General features: G+C 49.3%; 1 protein-coding gene across 2 annotated transcripts; it reads right to left on the bottom strand.

Annotated features, from left to right (window-relative positions):
• Positions 1-7,088: 7,088 nt before the first annotated feature.
• Positions 7,089-22,958, bottom strand: USP11 (ubiquitin specific peptidase 11). 2 transcript variants are annotated; one of them, XM_047076139.1, is made up of 21 exons: positions 22,741-22,958; positions 15,402-15,511; positions 15,068-15,198; positions 14,637-14,754; positions 14,103-14,248; positions 13,920-13,981; positions 13,695-13,794; positions 13,145-13,318; positions 12,895-13,053; positions 12,338-12,562; positions 12,117-12,200; positions 11,916-12,010; positions 10,751-10,957; positions 10,176-10,228; positions 9,749-10,006; positions 9,604-9,674; positions 9,297-9,409; positions 8,155-8,304; positions 7,941-8,056; positions 7,702-7,790; positions 7,089-7,610 (listed from the first exon to the last, which is right to left on the bottom strand). In XM_047076139.1, the coding sequence occupies exons 1-21, from the start codon at positions 22,884-22,886 to the stop codon at positions 7,473-7,475; spliced, it is 2,745 nt and encodes a 914-aa protein (XP_046932095.1). In that variant the 5' UTR covers positions 22,887-22,958; the 3' UTR covers positions 7,089-7,472. The 2 variants fall into 2 exon arrangements, with proteins under 2 accessions (XP_046932095.1, XP_046932096.1); XM_047076140.1 differs by having other exon boundaries at positions 9,764-10,006; positions 22,741-22,957.
• Positions 22,959-24,041: the final 1,083 nt, after the last annotated feature.

The following is a 24,041-nucleotide window of genomic DNA, read 5'->3' as shown; positions in this document are numbered from 1 at the left end:
AGGGAGTGTACCAGTGAGGAAGGGGCAGAGAGAGGGAGACAGAATTCCAAGCAGGCTCCACAATGTCAGTGCAAAGCCCAACACAGGGCTCGAACTCATGACCGTGAGATCATGACCTGAGCCAAAATCAAGAGTTGGACTCTTAACCAACTGAGCCACCCAAGCACCCCAAGGAAACTTTTTTCAATACAAAGACTACGATGTATTATAATCACACAATTATATATATATATATGTACATATACACACACACATATATATATACATAAAATATATATATACACATATGTGTGTGTGTATATATGTATATATAAATATATATAATAAATATATATATAATATATATATACATACTATATATATATAAGCATTTCATGAATGTATCACTTTTTCTTTTGGATTTAAAGAATTTGAAGAATCCAACAGTGTTAAAAATAATAATTCAGTGTATATGAGGTTTTTACAATCCGTGTTTCCATCTTTTAGTACCTAAGATTACAAATATATCAAGACGCAAAGTTGGAATAATTAATGGGCTAAACCTCATCTCAAGAAGTGAGAAAAAAAAAAAAAGAGCTAAGTCGATTTAACAAAGTCGAGGAAAAGTACTTCTGCTTCCAGCCATGATGGAGCCACAGGGACAAGACTTACTTTCCTGTCCCAAACGATAATAGAATCAGAAATAGTTTTCAAAATACTGGACCTCAGGAAATGAAGGACAGTGATCCCTAAGAAGCAGGAAACGAATGAGCTGTGCCCTACGAATTTCTCAGCTTACTGCCTGGAGGGACTGTCCTCAGCTTAGGGAGGGGAACCCAGACAGAGCCCAGCAGACCCGACTTGAGGAGCCAGAGCACAGAGTCTGTGGAGACCGGGATGGCTAGAGTCCATAGGCCAGAGTAGCAGAGAGGAGGGTTCTCTTCGAACAGTCAGCGAAGTATCAGTCAGAGCACGTGTGCATGTGGAAACTGCCCGAGATGGGGGAAGGGGCCATCCAAAAGGGAACAGTGCCTGGCATTCCCAGGGTGGGGAACAGTGGCTAATCCAACCAGCAAGGCTGGAAACACTCATAACGCACAGGTCATGGGCTAGAGGACTCAGTGGTGGGGAATGGAACAAACACATCTAGAACAAACACGTCTTGGGAACTGCATAAGAGGCCATAAAAGCAAGACGTGAGACTAAGAAAATCAGATGCATTCCAGAACAAAGCTGCAGGAGATTTAAAGGAAGATGAAAATATCCAGCAACTAGTGAGATAAAATTCACAATGCCTACGATCCAACCAAAGATTACCAGAAATGTCTTTGCAGGGAAAGACCCATTGTAAGGACAATCCTCAACTAATCAAAACCGACTTAGTACTGGCCCTGATAAATCAGCAGAGAAAGTCATTAATGGTTATTAGTATGACTGTAGTCATATGTTCAAAAAGTTAAACAGATACACTGAGGATATAAAAAAGACCCAAACTGAGCAGGTACAATGCCCTGGTTGAAAAATCGGGGCGCCTGGGTGGCTCAGTTGGTTAAGTGTCCGACTTTGGCTCAGGTCATGAGCTCACCGGTTGTGAGTTCGAGCCCCGCATCGGGCTCTGTGCTGATAGCTCAGAGCCTGGAGCCCGTTTCGGATTCTGTGTCTCCCTCTCTCTCTGCCCCTTCCCTGCTTGTGTTCTCTCTCTCTCTCTCTCTCAAAAATAAAATAAACATTAACAATTAAAAAAAAAGAAAAATACACTAGATGGGATTAACAGCACATTAGGCATTGCAGAAGAAAATATTAATCACCTCGAAGGCACAGCAATAGAAACCACTGAAAATGAGACACATGGGTGTGCCTGGCTGGCTCAGTGGGTAGAGCACGCAATTCTTGATCTTAGGGTCATGAGTTCAAGCCCCACATCAGGCAGAGAGGTTACATACATACATACATAAGATTTTCTATATGAAAAAGGGAAAGAAAAAAGCATCCAACTTCGGCTCAGGTCATGATCTCAGGGTTCATGAGTTCGAGCCCTGTGTCGGGCTCTGTGTTGACAGCTCAGAGCCTGGAGCCTGCTTCGGATTCTGTGTCTCCCTCCCTCTCTGCCCTTCCCCCACTTATGCTCTGTCTCTCTCTCAAAAATAAACAAACATTAAAAAAATTTTTTAATGAAAATTGCATCAGTGAAAGAGAAGAGAGAAGGGAACTTCAGAAAAAAACATTTGAAGAAATACTGGCCAAAATGTTTCCAGATTTGACAGGCACTAGAAATCCAGAGATCCAAGGATCTCAAAGAAACCCAAGAAACATGAAGAAACTACGCCAAGGTCCATCATAATCAAACTGCTCCAAACCAGGGCTAAAGAGAAAATCTTCAAAGCAGCCAGGGGCAAAAAGGACTCGCTAGGTACACAGGCACAAGGAAAAGGACGGCAGCAGCCGAGTAACGGCAGACAGCGGAGTAAAGTCTTTAAAGTACTGAAAGAACTAGAAACTGTACCTAGAATTCTATACCCACGAAAACCTGTTTCAAAAAATAAGGTGATGGCACAAAAACAGACACACAGACCAATGGAATAGAATAGAAACCCCAGAACTAGACCCACAAACGTATGGCCAACTCATCTTTGACAAAGCAGGAAAGAACATCCAATGGAAAAAAGACAGCCTCTTTAACAAATGGTGCTGGGAGAACTGGACAGCAACATGCAGAAGGTTGAAACTAGACCACTTTCTCACACCATTTACAAAAATAAACTCAAAATGGATAAAGGACCTAAATGTGAGACAGGAAACCATCAACACCTTAGAGGAGAAAGCAGGAAAAGACCTCTCTGACCGCAGCCGTAGCAATCTCTTACTCGACACATCCCCAAAGGCAAGGGAATTAAAAGCAAAAGTGAATTACTGGGACCTTATGAAGATAAAAAGCTTCTGCACAGCAAAGGAAACAACCAACAAAACTAAAAGGCAACCAACGGAATGGGAAAAGATATTTGCAAATGACATATCGGACAAAGGGCTAGTATCTAAAATCTATAAAGAGCTCACCAAACTCCACACCCGAAAAACAAATAACCCAGTGAAGAAATGGGCAGAAAACATGAATAGACACTTCTCTAAAGAAGACATCCAGATGGCCAACAGGCACATGAAAAGATGTTCAACGTCGCTCCTTATCAGGGAAATACAAATCAAAACCACACTCAGATATCACCTCACGCCAGTCAGAGTGGCCAAAATGAACAAATCAGGAGACTATAGATGCTGGAGAGGATGTGGAGAAACGGGAACCCTCTTGCACTGTTGGTGGGAATGCAAATTGGTGCAGCCGCTCTGGAAAACAGTGTGGAGGTTCCTCAGAAAATTAAAAATAGACCTACCCTATGACCCAGCAATAGCACTGCTAGGAATTTACCCAAGGGATACAGGAGTACTGATGCATAGGGGCACTTGTACCCCAATGTTCATAGCAGCACTCTCAACAATAGCCAAATTATGGAAAGAGCCTAAATGTCCATCAACTGATGAATGGATAAAGAAATTGTGGTTTATATACACAATGGAGTACTACAGGGCAATGAGAAAGAACGAAATATGGCCCTTTGTAGCAACGTGGATGGAACTGGAGAGTGTGATGCTAAGTGAAATAAGCCATACAGAGAAAGACAGATACCATATGGTTTCACTCTTATGTGGACCCTGAGAAACTTAACAGGAACCCATGGGGGAGGGGAAGGAAAAAAAAAAAAGAGGTTAGAGTGGGAGAGAGCCAAAGCATAAGAAACTCTTAAAAACTGAGAACAAACTGAGGGTTGATGGGGGGTGGGAGGGAGGGGAGGGTGGGTGATGGGTATTGAGGAGGGCACCTTTTGGGATGAGCACTGGGTGTTGTATGGAAACCAATTTGTCAATAAATTTCATATATATATAAAAAAAAAATAAGGTGAGGGGCGCCTGGGTGGCTCAGTCAGTTAAGTGAGCGTCCCACTCTTGATTTCGGCTCAGGTCATGATGTCACGGTTTGTGACATCAAGCCCCGCATCAGGCTCTGCGCTGACAGTGTGGAACCTACTTGGGATTCTCTCTCTCTCCCTGTCTCTTTCTGCCCCTCCCCTGCTCTCTCTCTCTCTCTCTCTCTTAAACTAAACGAACTATGGTAAGTGTGGCATGGTAAATATATTCAACTCCTTTTCTTATTATTTAAATCTCTTTTTTGTTTTCAATTTTAAGTAGGCTCCATGCCCAATGTGGGACTTGAACTCACAACCCTGAGATTAAGAGTTGCATGCTCTACCGGCTGAGCCAGCCGGGCACCTCTATTTAAATCTCTTGAAGGCAACTGACTGCTTAAAGAAAAAAAAAAACACAACGCATCTTGGGGTGTATAACATATGCAAAAGTAAAATGCACGGTAACAACATAAAGGCTGAGCAGGGAGAAACGGACACACTATGGAAAAGTTCTTATATTAAATGCGAAGTGGGATCCATCACTTGAGGGTAGACTTTGCTATGTTAAACATGTATACTATAAACCATATACATCAACACACACACACACACACACACACACACATACCCCAAGCAGAATTGACAGAACAAACCATGTCAGAGCTCTGGAAAACAGAGGATTCCAGGGACACTTTAACTTCTATCCGTTATATGTTCTATTTATTTAAGCTCTATGCCCATCGTGGGGCTTGAACTCACAACCCCAGCATCAAGAGTCACATGCTCTACCAACTGAGCCAGCCAGGAGCCCCTGTTTTAAACTCTATCCAATTCACCAATTCCCTCCTCGGCTACATGTAATGTGTTGTTCAACTCATCCACTCGTTTCTTAAATTTAGTTCTCTATTTCAGGCCTATCACTTCTACCTGGTTCTTTTTCAACTCGTTTTCATTTTTAAAATGTTCACATTTCTTGTTCACTTGTAATCATCTTTATTTCCATGACCAGAGTAAGCACAACAGTTTTACATTGACCCTTGAGAATTCTTTTTTTTTATTAAAAAAAATTTTTTTAATGTTTATTTTTGAGACAGAGAGAGACAGAGCATGATCAGGGGAGGGGCAGAGAAAGAGGGAGACACAGAATCGGAAGCAGGCTCCAGGCTCCGAGCTGTCAGCACAGAGCCCGACTCGGGGCTCGAACTCACAGACCATGAGATCATGACCTGAGCTGAAGTCGGCCGCTCAACTGACTGAGCCACCCAGGCGCCCCTGACCCCTGAGAATTCTTTTAATTTTTTTTTTAACGTTTATTTATTTTTGAGACAGAGAGAGACAGAGCATGAACAGGGGAGGGGCAGAGAGAGAGGGAGACACAGAATCCGAAACAGGCTCCAGGCTCCGAGCTGTCAGCACAGAGCCCGACGTGGGGCTCGAACTCATGGACCGTGAGATCATGACCTGAAACGAAGTCGGACGCTCAACCGACCGAGCCACCCAGGCGCCCCTGACCCCTGAGAATTCTTGATTCGAGGTATCTCTGTGGAACTGTCTGTTGTCTCTCACTTCTCCTGATTCCTTTTCTTTAAAATAATTTTTTAAATTTTATTTTGAGAGAGAGAGAGCATGAGCAGGGGTGGGGCAGACAGAGAGAGACAGAGAATCCCAAGCAGACTCTGCAGGGTCAGCGCAGAGCCCAACATGGGGCTTGAACCCACAAAACCATGATAAGAACCGGAGCCAGAATCGACTGTTGGATGCCCAACCACCTGAGCCACCCAGGCGCCCCTCACTTCTTCCTGATTCTTATGCATGGTGTCATTTCAAGACTTTTTTGGTTAAATCTGGGAAATTATTTGAAACGGATTCACTTTAGGAGGGCTTTGTCCAGGACTGATTATGCATAGGTAAGGACGTCTTCCAGTACAGAAAGCCCATTCTGAGCCAGGTCTTTATGCCTGCTCCTTCATCTGCAAAACGGGGTCATCGTGTTCAAATCACATGGTGTCCGTGAGGATTAAATGACAACATTTTTGAGTTCCCGGATCCGGTCATACCCAGAACTAGTTATTTGTTTTTGCCTAAGTCAGGTCGAGTCGGGTTTCTCACAGCGACTACCTTGATTCTCGCCGGTGTCGACAGCGCAACTGGGAGGTCTGCGGGTGGTAATGCCGAGCGACCCTTGCCAGGGCGGGTGTTGAGGCGGTTACTGTGGGAATGGTCCATTGAGCGGCACCCGTGCAGGTCCCTCCCTTGGTGTGAAGGGCTTGGGGTTTTTGTTTAAGTCCACATACCACACATCCGTCCGCACCGCCCCACCCCACAGCCCAGTCCACAGCTGCTCCTTAGAGGAGCCGGTTCTTAGAGGAGATGGCGGGCGCCTGAGGGGGGAGGGGCCAGGTGGGGGGCGTCCCGTGTTTAAGTGGTATCTGTCCCCCAGACACGCCATGCTGCTCCCATTCTGGGGCACGGTGTTCCACGTCCCTCTTTGGGTGCGGCCGGAGGGCCCCTGCCTGGTGGGGGAGCTGCGGTCATGGTAGGGCGCGGGGAGCGGGGAGGCTGAGTGGAGGGACAACAGAGACAAGGCACGTTTGTCCTGCTGGGTTAGCTGATCTGGGTCAGGTGTGCCACCTCTGTGGTTCTCGGAAGACAATGCTGGGGGGATCTGTGGTCTGGTCAGTATCTTTGTGTCCAAAAGCACACACTGGCCCAAACGGATGCCCGTGTGTTCTAGGCGCGCCTTTCCCACAGGCCGCGTCCAGAGATTTCGGTCTCGCATCCAGAGAGGTCAAACGCCCCCCTCCAGGGACCAACACCAGCGTGACTAACCACGCGTGCCAATTCCTGACAGCCTGAACGATGACTCGAGCTGTGCCTCAGTTTCCCCACCTGAAACCGGAGACGACAAGCCCCGCCCGCCCCGAATCCGGTGTGAGGACTGTGAGTCAGTGTGTGAAACGCCCTGGGAAACACTGGGCGTGCGGCTGGTGCTGGGAATCGTGCGTGGCGTCCAGATGGTGCCGAAAACTCCCCCAAAGTCGTGCGCGACACGCAGTCAGAGCATCACTCGTCACACCCCCCGCACCCAGCGAGCACGCGTCAGCACACAGACACCCGGCTGGCACTTGGTACGCAGCAAGAAAAGCACACTGCCACGGAACACACTGGCACTTTATATATACACGGCGGAAGGTACAGGGTCTCGATAAGAAAATACACTCTGTGTTCAGGTGCACCCCACCACCACCCCCTCGAAACACCCCAGGTGGAGGACGGAGGGAAGGGGACAACCATAAATAGAGAATAGAAGGGAAGGTTACTGCTCTAAGGGGCAAACACAGGCGGGGGACACACGGCCGGGGCGAGACACCACCTCTTCTTCCCCGGGAGAGAGCAATATAGCGGCACAGGAGAACAGCAGCCACGACTAAAGCCTGCGACACCTGGCACGGGGCACCTAACACAGGGCTGGGGGGCGGGGGCGGGAAGGAAGAGAGCAGAGATGGCTTCCTTCCCCGTGGCGGGGCCGGGGGCCCCTCAGTTTACATCCATGAACTCAGAGTTGGGTGGGGAACCGCAGGCAGGGGACGCTGGGGGGTCACGTAAGCCGGGCTGGGGCTGCTGGCGACGTGCCACATCCTGGCGTTGGTAGAAGAGGACATAGGCTGCCTTGGACTGCGGGGAGAGGACAGGCGTCGGCACGGACCCGGGGCGCGGTGGGGGGGGCGGGGGAGGAGCGAGGAGGGAGGGAGGAGGGAGGGCACACCTCGATCTGATTCTCCGTTACGGGCGACACGCTGTTGTCGTCAAAGTAGTGCCACTGGCCGCTGTCCTTGTTGCAGGCAAACGTCGTGTCTGTAAGAGAGGGGTGCCGTCCGCACCTGCCCTGCCTCCCCGAAGAGCTTCCCGGGTCCACCGCCCACCCCTGCTCACTTATCTTAGTCGCACGCTGAGGACATCCTGCCCCCCGACCCCGGGCAAGCCCTGCCACAGCCCCGCACATACAGTGTCCGTCACGCAGGCCCCCGTAATGGTTGGAAACCGCGATGAGATCGTATTTGTACAGCTCCGGAGCCGACTCGTTCTGCGGCTTGATGACAAACTCGGAGAAGTCCAGGTCCCTGTAGGGGAGGACAGGGTCACTCCCAGAACGCCTCTTCCCCTCTCCCTGTGCCTCCCCCCTAAGCCTTCCTGCCCAGGCCAAGGCCCCAGCCCAGACCGGATGGGAAACTCCACAAGGGTATCCAGCTTCTCGCGGGAGAACTTGGTGTAAGAGAAGCGCTTCAGGTGGATAATGAGGGTCTCAGGCAGCATCCACAGGTCCAGCTTCTTGGTGGCCAGCTGGTGCTGCTTGCAGGTGGGACAGTACCTACAAACACAAGAGCATGAGTAGGCACATGCGCACACGTGCGTGCACACACACGCTAAATGAGCACCTACTGCATACTTTTTGTACCGCGTGGCCCCCACGGGCCACGTCTGGTCCACAGAGATGCTGCCTGGCCCTTCCTTCCGGCCCGCCCGTCACTCTAGCCTGCCCTCTTCACATCTTACAATCCTGTCATTCGTCGGGCTCTTACGCTAGTGTGCGCTTTTGTTTGGTTTCTGGTCCATGGGACGTTCGTCTCATTCTAGAGCCTGTGTCCCTCTAACTTCTCCGAGTCACACCATTCGCTCACTGCTGACAGCCTGCTGCTGAGTCCTTTGGCCGCTACTTTGTATTTCTGTTCCCTTCCTGCTCCACGGAGATGCCGCTCTAATGTTTGAGACTGGCTTCATCTTTTTGGTTGTCCCTTTGTTTTGTTTGCTTATTCTCCAAGGATCTACTGAGTGCCTCCTGCACCCCCACACCATTATGATCGTGAGAACAGACACACAGCACAAACTTAAGATCAGAAGTCTTCATTCTCGAGGGTCTACTCCAACGGAGAAGACAAATCATGACACAAAAGGGGATCTAGGATATGACGTCAGGCGGTGTTATGGAACCGCAAAGAAAGTGATGCTGGCCTAGGCAGCAACAGAGTGGGGAGGGAGCGGGGTGGGGGGCAGAGGCACGGGCTGGGGGGCCTGGCTCCTAACAGGGTAGTAAGAGATCTCTGATGAACTGACATTCGGTTGGAGACCTGAGCAAAGTGAAGGGGTCGGGTCCCACAGCTATAACTGAGGGGGGAGCACTCCCTCCCGGGAGAAGGAACAGCCAGGCAAAGGCTCTGACGTGCGACTAAGCCTGGGTATTGGGGGTCAGAGTGGCAGGAGGGCTGGAGTGAGGGGCGAAGGATGAACATTTACAGGTAGGAGGCATCTGGGCAGGTCACACCTCCCCACTACGTCCCCAGAGGCCCTGTTCTGGCCGCTCACCAGGGGTTTTCCTTCTCCAGAGTCTCCACGGTGGTGAACAGCTCAATGCACTCCTGCAGCCGCACCGGCGCCTTCTTCAGCACGTACCCCACGCAGTCGTGCTTCACGTAGCCCTGGGCCAGCGGAGTGGGCGACGGGTGAAGGGGAGGTGGAAGACACGTGCCCGTGGCTAAGGGCATGGACTCTGAGGCCCTGGGAGCTCTGTGGTCACGACTTGGAGGAATTTGGTGGGGGGGAGGCGTGGGTGTGAAGGGTTGCGGGGGCGCAAGCGGAAAGTGGCCCCTCCCACCCCCGGGATCTCGCTTACCTCGGCTTCCACCTCGTCATAGTAACGCTTCTTCATCTCTGGCTCCCAGTCGATGGCGATGTACGGCTGGGCTGGGGGCGAGGGGAGGTGGTCATGGGCCCTGCTGCCAAGGAAACCCCCTCCCGCATCCCCCACCCTGGCTCACAGCTGAAGGAGACACCATGGGTATCCTCGTTGAAGGTTGAGCGGTCGCTGGTCCCGTTGGAGTTCACCGTCTGCAGGGTGAACAGGTGCTTGCGCCGTGCCCTCTGGGGCCAGTGAGATGGTCCAGGGGAGTTGTCCACAGGGGCGCGGCTCCCGCCTGCCACTCCAGAGCTAGGCCCTGCCTGCTCCGGCCCGGAATCCTGGGAGCTGCCCCCAGCCACACGTCCGGGCTTGGGGATGCTGTCCTTGTCCTCCACATCTGCCAGGACGGGGTAGGGCAGCAGACAGGTCCGTGTGAGCCCGGGTGCCAGAGCGGTAAGGCGCATCCAGACAGAAATACCCCAGACCCCCCAGCCGCTGACCCTCCCTCGTGCCCGGCTTGTACAGACCCTCACCCTTGTCGATCCTCTCTCCTGCCTCTTCCTCACCTTTCTCGTCCCCGTCGTCTTCGTCATCCGAGCTGGGTCTGGTCACGTAGCGCCTGCCAAGAGAGCAGAGGAGACTCTGGAGGAAGGGCACGAAGGCAGGCCGGCCAGGGCCCAGGATTCCACTTCGCTTATGATGGGAAACCACCGGCAGGCCCACACACAAGCAGTTGTTCGTGGCGAGCCCAGATGGGCTCAGGAGAGGATACAGAAACGCCCGAAGAGGCGGCTCGACAAGGTGGTTGCCTGCCTAAGGACTCTAGATTTTAGGCACTATGGAAATCTACCAGTGAGGACACAAATCACCATGCCTCTCCAAGGAGAGAGTAATGAAGTACCAAAATTGTGTGTATTTTGTCCGTTTTGTTGACCCCCGTTATCTCCAACACCCAGGAGAGACTGGCAGAGCCAGAGGTTTAGACGAAGAGGAAAAGAAAAAAACCTAAGAGTTGCTCTCTGGCCATGTTAAACTTAGCTGTCTCCTGCAAGTGGCAAGGGGCTGGCAACTCTGAACAGCTCGACACCCGGTTCTGAGTTCAGACCCCACCTTCCCCCTGCCCCCCAAAAGGCAGACTCACGAGAGGCGGTACAGCAGGATGTGATACAGGGCATCCCAGGAGAGCCGGTCACGGGGCACCGACACCAGGAGCGGGTGCCCGAAGAGCATCAGGCCGTAGTAGGAGTTGTTGTAATCCCGGGCTGGCGTGCGCTCCCGCAGGTAGATGGGGAGTACCACGTCCTCTCTCGAGTTGTCACCAATAGCAGACCTGCCCGACACCTCGTATCTGTCGGGGGGTGAACATGAGGCCACATCTGATCAGGACACTCAAGAGGGGCCCGTGGGGGTGCCTGGGTGGCTCAGGTGGTTGAGCGTCTGACTTCAGCCCAGGTCATGACCTCATGGTTCATGGGTTCGAGCCCTGCGGTGGGCTCTGGGCTGACAGCTTGGAGCCTGGAGCCTGTTTCAGCTTCTGTGTCTCCCTCTCTCTCTGCCCCTCCCCTGCATTCATGTGTGCTCACTCTCTCTCAAAAATAAACATTAAAAAAAAAAAAAAAGAGGGGCCTGGGGACTCTGCCCCAGGTGCTCCCACCACTCACCCCTAATAGCCTGAAAATATTTTTTAAAGAGCCACTCAGTGTTTTGTGCTTTACAAACTGTTAGATGACACAGCACTTTGTTGGTGAGACGGTTTATAAAGCACTCTGGTGTTATGAAAGTGCTGAGGAGGCTAACAAAATTTTAGTAACGAAGGGATCTAAAACCGTTTTCTTTTGTTGGCAAACACTCCTTGGTTAAAAAAGACCTTTTCTACTCATGACCCCCTTTCTATTTCAGTGACCCAGAGATTTCAGATTTGCTCTGAGTGCTCTTATGCTCAGAAAGTGTCTTAGGTGCTCCCTGTTTCAAGCATCGCTTGTGGCTTCCGAGGACCGCAATGTGACTGCAGTGTAACAAACGCAGATCAAGTGTGAGGTACTACTCAGTGACTGCTGAACAGAACACAGAATAAAGAAGAAACAGGAACCTCCATCACATCACAAGGAAGAAAATACCCAAGAACAACCCAGATAAGGACCTGTCGTTCACCCTGCTGACGGCCCAAGCCTCCCGGCCTGCTAAGGCACGTGGCCAAAGCCCTGCACAAGGCAGGTGCCCTGCAAGTCAGGCCAATGGGGGACAGGGAAGTTGGTTAAAGAGGAGATTCCTGGGGAAACCCTAGCTCCCCTGGTGCCCTCACTCACATGAAGATATCATCTCGGTCCAAGATGCTGCTCAGAGACTCCTCCAGCTGGTAGATCTTATAGAAACGGTGACTGAAGACATCGGCCACCATCATCTGGGAATGGAAATGCAGACAGGAGGCCGGGCAGCCGACAAGGTCATCCCAGGCCCTCACCTCCCTGCCCCTAAATCCCACCCTCCCTGCGCCTGCAGAGCCTCACCCTTTCTGGCGACACGCCGGTGTGTTTCGCCAGAGCCACACACAGATCTGAGATCTTGCCTTTCTTGGGGACCACGAGCCGGTGCTGAGGGAGAAACGGTACCCACAAAAGAGCAGAAGGGCGTGTGGGGAGTTAGTGAGGGCAGCGTCAAGGTGTGGCGGGGTCATCAAACAAACTGGCTACTCGGCCCGTTATGTCCCCGCGTCACCATTACCCCGTACCTGCTCTGGCTTGCGGCGAGGGTCCATGGAGACAAAGAAGACCTCCATGACCCTCTTGTGGCTGACAGGCAGAGGGACACTGAGGTAGCAGAAGGGGTCGAAGGTCACAGACACATTGCCACAATCGGGGCACACCAGCGTGGACTTGAAGAGACCGTGGAAGGTGTCCACAATCACAGAATCGTTCCGCCGTTTGTGGTTCTGCCAGGCCTCCTGAGCCACCTCCTGTTGACAGTGTCATGGAGGGTGGCAAGGCTTGCCCGGGGCAGGGGAAACCATAGTTTGGGGTGGATGTGCATGCGGGTGAGGTCAAGGTTAGCGCCATGACGAAGTCCAGAGACAGAGTTACAGCTAGAGCTATCTGGAGGCTGTGCCCAGTCAGGCTGCGGCTTATATAGGCTTATTTAACTCTGGGCCGGAGCCAAGGCTGGGACTGGGCTTGGAGAGGTGGTCAGGCGGGGGGTGGGATACCCCAGGGAGGCCAGAGAATCCCTGAAGCAGAGGCCCTGGAGGTTTTAACGGGGCTCTCAGGATGGGGGTCTCTGACGACTGCCTACCTGATCTGGCCGGCCAGCCGCGTCGCACAGCTCCACATATTCCTTCTTCTTGACACGATTGAGGTCCTCATGCAGCCCATCCAGGAGGAATGACAGCAGCTCCTGTGAGTCATGCTGCTGGTAGCCCAGAAACTGGGATGCGAAGTGGCCGACCTTGGTCTGAGAAGATGGGGCAGGGCCGTCAGAGCGAGAGGGAGTCAGGAGCGGGGGTTGGGGGGGCGGGCAGGGGCAGCCTGGGGCCGAGTCACACCTTGAACACATGGGGCACGATGGACCGGTGGTGGCCGGACCAGGCCTGCTTCACCAGGTCTGCGTAGGCCTCTGCGATCTCCCCCTTCATGCCCAGTGGGTTGCAGAAGTTGAGTTCCTCCAGGTAGCGGTTTTTGAGGAAGTAGTCGGTGAGCTGCGGCACGTTGCTGAGGCACTGTAGGACACAGGGCCCGGGAGAAGGAGGCAGAGGAAAGGAGGGAGGAGTGACCACGGTGGAGACAGAGAGAAGGAAGAGAGGAGGAAGGAGAGAGAAGGGCCAGGGAGGTGGGGAAGAGAAGGTAGCAGCATTTCAAGAGAGGGAAGAATATGGCGACAAAGGAGGGAAGATCCAGCAAAGTAGGGGCCAGCGGAGGGAGAGGGTACTAATGCTTGGGGGAGGACTGTGGGCACGTCAAGTCAGACTTGTGGGGCCCCAGCTTGCAACCTGACCTGTTGCCCTGCAGCCTGCCCCCCACCTCCCCGCCCGCCAAATCCTGGTCACTTGCAGCCCACCCCTGTGGCTCTGCCAGACACAGGCCTAATCGCCCAACCTGCAGGGCCGAGTTCATGAAGCACGTGTTGCCCAGGTTGGTGAGACCACAGATGCCTGGCTGGCCCTGGAATTCTTCATCCTCCTCCGATGCAGTGCTCCTGGGGTGGGTGAGAATCTCTTATCAGCCGAGGGCCAATGACGTGCAGGTGAAATGGGCTCATGAGCTCAGCCATTCTACCTGCCGTGGGACCCCACCCCGGGCCAGACCCCCCGCTGGGCTTACACGGCCTGTTGCTGGGCACTGGGCCAAGTGCCGTCCTTGTTTCGGGTCTCCATGATGATCAACTGGGTTGAGAAAGAGAAAGAAAAGCAGGACAGGCCTTCACGGAGGGCCTGCGGGCACCGAGCCCTCACTTGCCCCAACCCGAGCACTGCCGGTGAGCAGAAAGGCCCTCCCCACCCTTACCTGCCCAGTCTGGAGGGCAGCCTCGAGCAGTGTGACGCGGGTGTTGCACAACCTCTCAAAAGAGCCCTCCGCGTTCTTGATCCACAGCCTTGTCTCTTCCTGGGGATTCACCAGAAATTGCTCTCGGGCGGTGCGCAAAACTAGGTCTGTGGAGGGTAATGGAGCACGTTCGAGGTCTTCCTGGAACCCCGAATGACCCATCTCAGCATCACACCCTGACTCCTCCTCACAGACCCTGCACACTCGGTCAATACCTTGTGTCCTCGAGGGGGTCTCCAAATGACCGATCCACACTCAGGACTTGAGACCCCCAGCCAGTATCGTCTGGCGTACCATCTAAGTCACTGGGACGCGGCTCGCATACCCTGAGGACTCCAGGGCACTCGCTCAGGGCCTCTGCCCAACTTGACGGATACCTTCTTGGTCCTCCGAAGTCTGACCAATGCCTTCTCAGTCTGTCACAGCCAAACCCCATGCATTCTTAGATCCCTGACCTGTGGGCACGCCCACTCACGCCGCAGCCCTCAGACTCACCAACGGAATCTGTATGGCTGAATTGAGCCGTGTAAGGTGTGTCCATATCACTGTGCCGGACAAGCAGCAGTTCTACTGGATACACCTCGATCTTTTGGACGCCGAGCAGCTCCACGACCTGGAAGGTGGAAAGATGCAGACACAGGTGTCCCCACACAGCACACACACACAGACACAGGCACGGTGACCTCGGAGATGGGAGGAGCGCGCCCAACAGACGAGTGCACACTCGGGACACACCGAGATACCTGAGGGCAGAGGTGTGCAGACAAGGTGTATCCACACAGCGCGTGCACGCGCACATGCACACACACACACACACACACACACACACACACACACACGGGTCTAGACCCCTCTTGGGTCTACAAGGACTTTCTCCTACCCTGACCCCCAAGAATCTCCCCTGAGCACCTCCCCATCCGCCATACCTTGCGTTCAATGGGGGGCTGGCCATGCTCTAGACCATACCAGTTGACCAGGCAATGCCAAGCAGCCGCTGGGAGCAGCACATAGTCCTCACTTTCCACTAGTCCCCTCTTGAGGCGCCAGTTTACCTGGTCTGCAGGGGGCGGGGTGTCAGGGGGAGGCGGCAAAGGAAGAATCAGGGAAGGAAAGTGGTAAGTCACTCTGGCCATCTCACCAATGACGTCCCTCGGACGGAGAGTTTTCTGATTATTGGCAGGGACAGAGGGGACAAGAAACTCTTGTTTCCCAGCCCAGAGCTGGGCTGCAGGGGGGAGGGAGGTGGGAGGGGCCTGGTACCTTCAAAGAGGTCAGCATTATTGATGCAGCCAGGGAAGGTGGTGGAGTCCTTGTCTCCTCCCTGCACATACACTTCCCACTGCTTGTACCAGTGCTGCTCCACGAGGAACCTGCACAAGACACGGAACACGAGTGATGCACGTTTACCCGGGCTTAGCGGTACCAGGTCCCATGGATATTAGACCAGAAAGATCAACACATCGGAAGTCAAGATGCCAAGTTTCACGTACACCTACAACTGATACGTCGTGTGTTGATTCTATCTCAACAGAAAAAGGAAATTCCTCCCAGAATTCAACATGAAAGATAAAAGTTTCACCATCATATAAAAATAATTAGAAGCAAAATTTATTCAGTGAAACCCAGATTTGGATAGATTACCTACCTGCTTAGGATACTAAAAGATTCCATTAAAAACAGAAAAGGGCAAAAATAAATAAATAAATTAATTAATTAAAAAAAAAAAACAAAAGGGCAAAACCCAAAACAAACCACAAATCCATACTCAGTGCCAGGAAATATGAGGTTTTATTATAGAATAATTAGGCTGAAAATTATGTTATTTACAGCTAATTTTATAAGGCTTTAACCATTCATTAAGTGTGGAGTGTTTGTAAAGGACAGATAAATAGAGGATAAGAAATAATCACTAAATTCTGGAAACCTGCTCAGAAATTAAGAAGAATCTAAAATGCTAAAAGAATCAGGTTTTCCTTCAAAAACTACATATCACCATTTTTCATCATTTTTGTGTTTAGGATTTATTTTGGCTTTATAATAGATTTCTTTGTTTTAACGTTTATTTATTTTTGAGAGAGAGAGCGAGAGCGAGTGCACAAGCAGGGGAAGGGCGGGGGGGGGGGGGGGGACAGAGGATCCAAAGCGGGCGCAGCACTGACAGTAGAGTCCAAAGTGGGGCTTGAACTCACAAACTGCAAGATCATGACCTGAGCCAAAGTCAGGTACTTAACTGACCGAGCCACCCAGGCACCCCTGTAATAGATTTCTAAGCTTATAGTGACTAGCTCGTCCTTTTTTAAAAATTGTGGTAAGTGTACAGCTGGGCCAGCTCTCTTTTTAAAAGAGAAACTGTTCTATCACTACACCTATGATAAACATTTAGGACTGCTGAAGCCTGCCTGTGTAAAATGTCATGAGCGATTCTCAAGTCTGGAAAAGACAACCTAGAGTAAATGCTAACTGAATGTTTAGCAGTTAACTGTTCCGACCCCAGGGCTTGGACCTCAAAGCTTACATGCACGGACACACAACCCTGGTCCCACACTCACCCACAAACCCACGCTGCTATGGGATTTTTGACACATAAAAAGGCTGTCTCAAATAGGCACTTTTTAAAATATTACAAAATTGATGAAAAACATCTAACACTGTATTGATTCGTTTTCCACCAGTTTAACCCTATACACGGGATTCTTTAAAATGGCAACTTTCCTGCGCTTATGAAAGGATGAGGGAGGTGGGAAAATGGAGGGCTAGCAAAACCTTGCAATAGTCACAAGTCACCTGAATAGGCACACGTTTCTGTGCGATTTCATTGTTTTTGCTACACCGACCCCCACAGACCTGCACATCTCACTCATGCCAGGAACGCGCACCCCCCACCCCCGCCCCAGTGGCTCATGCCACAAACCTCCCACTGCTATTCTGGAATACCCCATCACTGGTCCTACCCCTCCACCACTCACACCTGTAAACCCGCTGCCCCCCAACCCCCGTGGCTTTCACTGCCTCCACAGACGGTCTATGAGGTTAATTTCTTTGGAAAAGATCCATGCAAAGGGATCTTGACTGTTCTTTAAGAGCTCTTTAAGGAGAATTAACATTAAAATCCCTCTGTGCATACACCTGAAACTAACATAACACTGTGTATCAACTATACTTCTATTAAAAAAAATCACTCTGCAGTGGTAAGCAAAACCCCCATACCTGACAACATCCTAGATTTCTAAAGGTTTCACAGAAGACCGAAGCTTTATGCCAATTTTAACAAAATAAGACTATCTCGCTTCTTCAATTCAAGGACACTTTACAAATGTTTAACATCTCTGAAACTGGGATGCCTCATAATCTGTCAGCCCAGATGGCAGTCATGACAGAGCTGCCACTGTCTGATGGGAAGGCACCCACAATGTTATATTCACCCCTAGGTAGTGGATTCAGGAGGATGCTATACGTGTTGGAAATTTCAATTCTCTAATTTCTTGCTGCTAGTATCTAGAAATACAACCCATCTTGCTAAAGTCACATTTATTTGTGTTTCCTCAAATTTTTTGAAGTGATTATGAAATAGATGCTTATGGGAAAAAATTTAGTTACGAAACAATATTTTCTGTCCTCTGGTTTTCTCGTGTCTGGAGAAAAGGAAATTAGTCATTTTGGTTAAGATAGCAATTTACCTAACAGGTTAATTACACTAGATACAATAATTACACAGAGAGGGACGCCTGGGTGGCTCCGTCGGTTAAGCGTCAGACTCTTGATTTCGGCTCAGGTGGCAATCTCTGGGTTGTGAGATGGAACCCAAAGTCGGGCTTTGCCCTGAGCATGGAGCCTGCTTAAGATTCTCTCTCTCCCCCTCCCTCTCCCCTGCTTGTGCTCTCTCTCAAAAAAATATGGATATAAATTAAGAGAGGATTTCCTACTTGTTTATTAAAAGCTTTCTCATGCAGATGGGAAATGTAATACTATGTTGTTCTAAGTTTATTATTTATGTGTCTGTGCAAGCCTAAATAGATGTACATAAAGGCATATAAATTAATCCTTTAACCACACGCTGTTACATGAATGACATACCAAAGGAGAAAAATTAGAATTTGGGCCTTTTCTGTAAAATGACATTTTTTTAAATTAAAACTTTTATTTTATCTATCCTGGGGGGGAGGGGCAGAGACTCCCACGCAGGCTCTGCAATGGCAACGCAGAGTCCGATGCGGGGCTTAAACTTATGAACCGTGAGATCATGACCTGAGCCGAAACCAAGAGTCAGGTGCTTAACTGACTGAGCCACCCAGGCACCCCTGTAAAATGACATTATTTTATGCCCAGATTAGAAGTTCCTTTTGTATCACCAAATTATTAACTCTTGGTGTATTCTGACATTCTCTTAACTCATTTAAAAAGTACTTTAGCTCATTTTTAGAAGAGATCCCTTACTTAAAAAAACGTTAAGCTTCTAATAATCTTTGTTACTTATCACTGCAGTTTTTACAAAGTTGACTCTAAGTATTTTTTTTGTCCTTACTTCAATTTATATCTTTTCTTTTCTAACAACTATTCTTGATTTGTCTTTGCCAAATTCAGAATAATAATGTTGTTAAAATGTTCTTTTATGGCTAAACTGTCTCTGGGACATAACACACAAAGATTTGCTCCTTTGCCCTATGAAAGGAATGACAACAGGTATAATTAGGTTTAATTAAAATTCTCCAAGTTTCAATGACCCTAACATTTTTATAAAAGTTCTTTCATTTTCCAAACTTAGTATTTTTTAAATTTTATTAAGTTTGTTATTTTAATTCTAGTGTAGTTAACATACAGCATTATATAAGTTTCAGGTGTACAATACGGTGATTCAACAATTCTATACGACTCAGTGCTCATGATAAGTGTACTCTTCAGCAAAGAGTATTTTTAAAAACAACAAATCGAAAAATATATCTTCCTAGCTTATAATTATGTTAATTATAGTTAGGCACGCTAATATACATATCTTTTGATAACTGCATACTTTTCAAGCTAAAAAGCATACTCCTCCTGTTCAAGCAACAAAGACTGGTACAGTAAGTGTCTACCAAAAGATTCGCCACTCCAGGATTGTAAATGCACAAACCCTTTCCCCCTGGTTCATGAAAAGTCTGAACAAGTACTAGAGGCACGGACTCAATGAAAAGGGAATTACCAGAGGTCTATTGTTTATTTCAGTCTTTCATTAGCTCCAGAAGTCAAGGCACAGCCACATTGTTTAAGAGCTACAGCAGCAATCACCAACCAAACGTGTGAAGAAGCACTGATCTAGTTCGAGGGTCTTCATTAAACTTAATGGTCCCTTGGGCCGTGCAGACTTGTCCATTGACAGAAAACCCTCAACATTTCTAGGCTAAGTCCTTAACCTCTAACAGAACACTATTACTTGCCCTTCACACATCACTATCCATTCCACAACACTCAACCCAGCCACACTCCTTCCTTTACCTGAACAAAGAGCCCATTCCTTGCCTGCTTAACTGTTAGACTACCCACACCCTGCAGACCTTCTAGAGACTCTCTCAGCTCTCCCTGATTTAATTATGTTTGCAGATGGTTCGTCCTCAAAAAGAAAAGTTGGAATTTGCCAAGGAAGCTATACTATCATAAATTTGAATTTACTCTTAGAATATAAGTTTCTATGGAGAAATCAAATCGGTTCAGATAGCCAAATTAATTAATTGCCCTTGCTCAGATCTGCCAGCTGACAAAAAGGCACAAAATATTAATAATGGTATTAGATATATGATTTGGGGATTATTCCATGACTCTGAAATGCTTTACACATAAATTTCCTGACCACTACAGCAAATCTCTGTAAAATGAATGGCACATTAAAGAACTTTGAGATGCTTTGCTCTTACCTAAGTAGATAAACTTAAAAAATGGAGTTAAGGAAAAATGCTTCATGATATCAGCCACAATAGCAGAGATAAACTGGCTTCAATACTGAACCACCACTTGGTGGGGGGTAATTTTTTTTTTTTATGGACAGGATGTAATTTTTAAAATCCACATAAAATTAACCATTTTCAAGTGATCAGTTTAGTGGCATTTAGTACATACACACTATTGTCCAGCAACACCTCTACCTAGTTCCAAAACATTTTCAACACCCCAAAAGGAAACCCACACATGGGGGGGGGTGTGGAATTTAAAGGGTACTGTCAGAAGGAGGCTGTAAAGGCAGGATGCAGCAGGAACCAAAGTCCCCACGCCTTTCTGAACACATCCAAATGAACTATAAAAAACATTCCAGTTATTGTTTATTCTCAGGATGAAATGAGGCTTTTCCTTGCTGGAGAGCTATAGCGTAAGGGTTAAGAAAAAAAAGATTTCGTATTCTCTATTTGGGGAATCTCAACTTGTCTCTGTACTCTCCAGCAACAGGGATATACATTCACTAGCACTGTGATTAAAGAACTCTGCAAAATGAGCAAACCTCACTTAGAAAAACCCTCAGGTGTGACCATGCTTGCGATGTTTGAGGAATATCCAATATGGCCGGATGGAGAGAGTGAGGGGGTGGGGGGCAGGAATCAGAAGCGAAATCAGAAAAGCAATCAGAGCTGGGGACCAGCCTCGCTGCAAGTCACTGTAAGAATTTCTGCATTTACACTGCAGGAGAGGGGAAGCTACTGAAACGTTTTTGAGGAATAGATGGGCATAAATAGGTTTTTAAAAGAATTACTGTGTACGGGAAGAGAAAAATAGTTCCTTCACAGCGAACAAACAAGGCAGATACCACCTTCACCGAATGATCAAGGCTAACGTCACCAATGACGTCATGTGGATACCATATACCACCTGATATGATGCGAAGGGCACAAGGTACGCATCCAGTACGATTTCATATATATCCTCCTAAAATAAAAGCTCAGACCACAAATACGATTTAGGAGTGCATACAGAAGTGGAAAACGTTGACAAATTTAAAAATTCACGGTAATAGTTTCCCGTGGCACACAGGAAGGGGGATTTTCATCTGGGAAGGGCACAGGATTTCTTAAGGTAACGGTCTGAATCTTAATCTGAATAGTGAATTCACAAATTTTTGTTTTATTATTCTCTATTTTTTTTTTTTACTTTGAAACAGACTTGAGGAAAAAAAATGCAAAAACAGTTTTTATAGAGAATTCCCATATGCCCTTCATCCAGATTCCCCAAATGTAACATTTTCACCATTTGCCCATTGTTTCTTTAAATACATCTTTACATACACTAGTTTTTTCCCAGCCTTTGCGAGTAAACGGCTTACACGATGGTTCATTATCCGTAAATATTTCGATACGTATGCCCTTAAAAAAAAAAAAAGATACTCCCTTTCATAACCACAATACAGTCATCCAAAGCAAGAAATGATCAGTACTAATAGCTAATCTGCAAACCTCAGTCAAATTTCGCCAATTTTCCCATTAACATCTTTTACAGTAAAAACGAGAAAATTAGTTTTATGGGGAAAAAACCCCCTGATTTCTGAGTAATTTATTTTTTCTGCTCCGGGATCCAATCCAGGATCACACTTTGCATTTAGTTATCATGACTCTTTAAATCCCATTAATTCCTTCAGTCTGGAACAGTTCTTCATCCTTTGTCTTTCACGACCTTGAAATTTTTTAGGACCACAGGCCGTTTACTTTTACAGAATGTCCATCAATCTGGGCTACGTAAACGCTTTCTGCAACCGTTTTAGGTCTTACGTATTTCACAATTTAACAAATGAGATGCAACTCGGCGAGCAAGAAATTAAACCCAGAAACAGTACATTACATGCACTGGTTAGCCAAGAAATCAGTAAAACAAACCGATTTATCAAGATACGCACAGACATTTTTCTAAATAGCTATTTCTCCGGATTACAAAAACAAGACAGTACTAAGACAGAAAACAAATGTAACATCGAAGGCCCCTCCCGTGCCAATCACCTGCACTTTCTCCCGTCCTGGGAAGAGGGCCTCGGCCAGAGGCAAAAACCTCGCCGCGTCACAAACTTTGCTCATTCGCAGGCGCCATTTTCTGCTTCACAGGCACCACCTCCCCTCTGCAGTCTTTCCTCGGCCTCAGGACACGCCCCTCGGCCCACGTCACAAGCCTCGTTCCCAGGCGCCAGCTCCCTCACCGCGCAGGCTCCGACTTTCTTCCCCCCGCCCACAGCCCTAAGGTTTGGATTCCGCTCTCCTGCCTGACGTCACCCGCTCTGCCTAGCTCTCAGACGCCGCCAAAAAACCGCAGGCCGCCCCAGCCGCCAGAAGCTACTTTAAGCAACGGAGACCACACCCCCCAAGCCCCCGCCGCCAACACCGCCCCCTTCCCAGGTTCCGAGTTCCACCTCGCAGGCCCGGCTCCACCCCCATGGCCGTTTCCTCTCAGGCCCCTCCCCTGCCTCCCCACAACAAACCCTCTCCTGTTCTCAGGCCTCAGGCGCCACCGTGCAGGCCCCGCCTCTTTCCCAGACAAGGCGATCCACTCTCAGGCACTTCCCCGCCCCCATGGCAATTATTCGCCACGTCCCCCACCGCCACCAACGCCCCCCACCGTCCCTTCTGCGGAGGCTCTGCTTGCAGCCCTGCCTCACCAGCTTTCCCCGGCCCGCAGTGGACGATCTCGCCCACTCTCCTTATTCTCGATCTGGAGCCACTGGCTCTCCAGGCCCGGCACCGCTTCGTGTTGTGGCTCTTGGTCCTCGGCCGCAGCCGCTACGTTCGCTGCGACCGCCGCCATCACCGCTCGCCCTCCTCTCCCAACCACCGCAGCTGGAGATAGGAAGAGGCCCCTCAACTGCCACTTCCGGATTCTGGTCCCGGAAACGGAAACAGAGCCCCCCAAATAGCCGGGGGTCTACTGCCATCTTGGAAAGGGACCCCGCGCTCGGACGCGTGGAGTGGCTAGGCGGGCATCGGGACTGAGTGGGCGGTGACCTCTGCGGCCAATAGGCGGGGTAAAACCTCCAGTTGGGAACTGATAAAGACAAAGGTGTCTTGTAGGATTCTAACGCCATGTTGAGTCGGGGCAAAAGGTTGTGTGGAAAGGTGGAGGCAGAGGTCCCCGATATGAACGAGGACATTTTGGGGAGTACTTAGGGGCGCAAAGGTTCCAGGCTTTCTCAGTCCCGTGCTCTGCTGGGGACCGCGGCCCCTACCCTGAGAGTTTTTTTATCCTGACCAGAATGCCCTTCTTTCATTGCACTACTCTTCCCGTCCATCAAAACCTAATGCAAAAAAAAGGTCACCACCCAGGCCTGCGGGCAACCTAATGCAAAAAAAAGGTCACCACCCAGGCCTGAGGGCCGCTTCCCTGCCTGAACTAGATTTATTCTCTAGACAAACGTGTTGAAGGCAAGTCAGCCTCAGGCTCAGTGTATTTGTTGGCGTTATGGCAATGATAACTAATGATAGTTGGCCCTGTTTAAGTGCTTTATTGCACGGTAAATAGTAGCGTTAGGCAACAGATAAATATCAGTCCCCTATGGGCATCAATGGGTCAAGCTGAGGACTGGAAACGTTAATTCATTTTGCCCCAGGTAGTAAACTGCTGAGCTGTAGTTCAAACTCAGCTATGATCTTAAGCACCAGGCCAGAGATTCTCAACCTGTGGTTCTAGGCTTCCTGCTGGTTCAGGAGACCTTCTCAGGGGGTTCACAAAGTCAAAACTATTTTCACAGTACTTCATTGTTGTTCTCTCTTGCGTGTGCGGTGGAATATCCTGAGAGGCTACATAAGCAAAAGCTCTTTAGAGGTCTTCAGTTTTTAAGGCTATAAAGGAATCGTGACCGCAAAGTTTAGAACCTTTGCACCAGGCCAGGGACTTCTCGATCTAGGCACTATTGACATTTCTCTGTTGTAGGAAGCATTGTACAAGGAAGCATTAGTTGCATCC

The sequence above is a fragment of the Lynx rufus genome, unplaced genomic scaffold (assembly GCF_022079265.1).
Source record: "Lynx rufus isolate CCGP_SWC_20201006 ecotype Redwood Valley unplaced genomic scaffold, mLynRuf1.p SCAF_14, whole genome shotgun sequence".
Lineage (NCBI taxonomy): Eukaryota > Metazoa > Chordata > Mammalia > Carnivora > Felidae > Lynx > Lynx rufus.
This window is presented reverse-complemented; position numbering and strand designations above follow the sequence as displayed.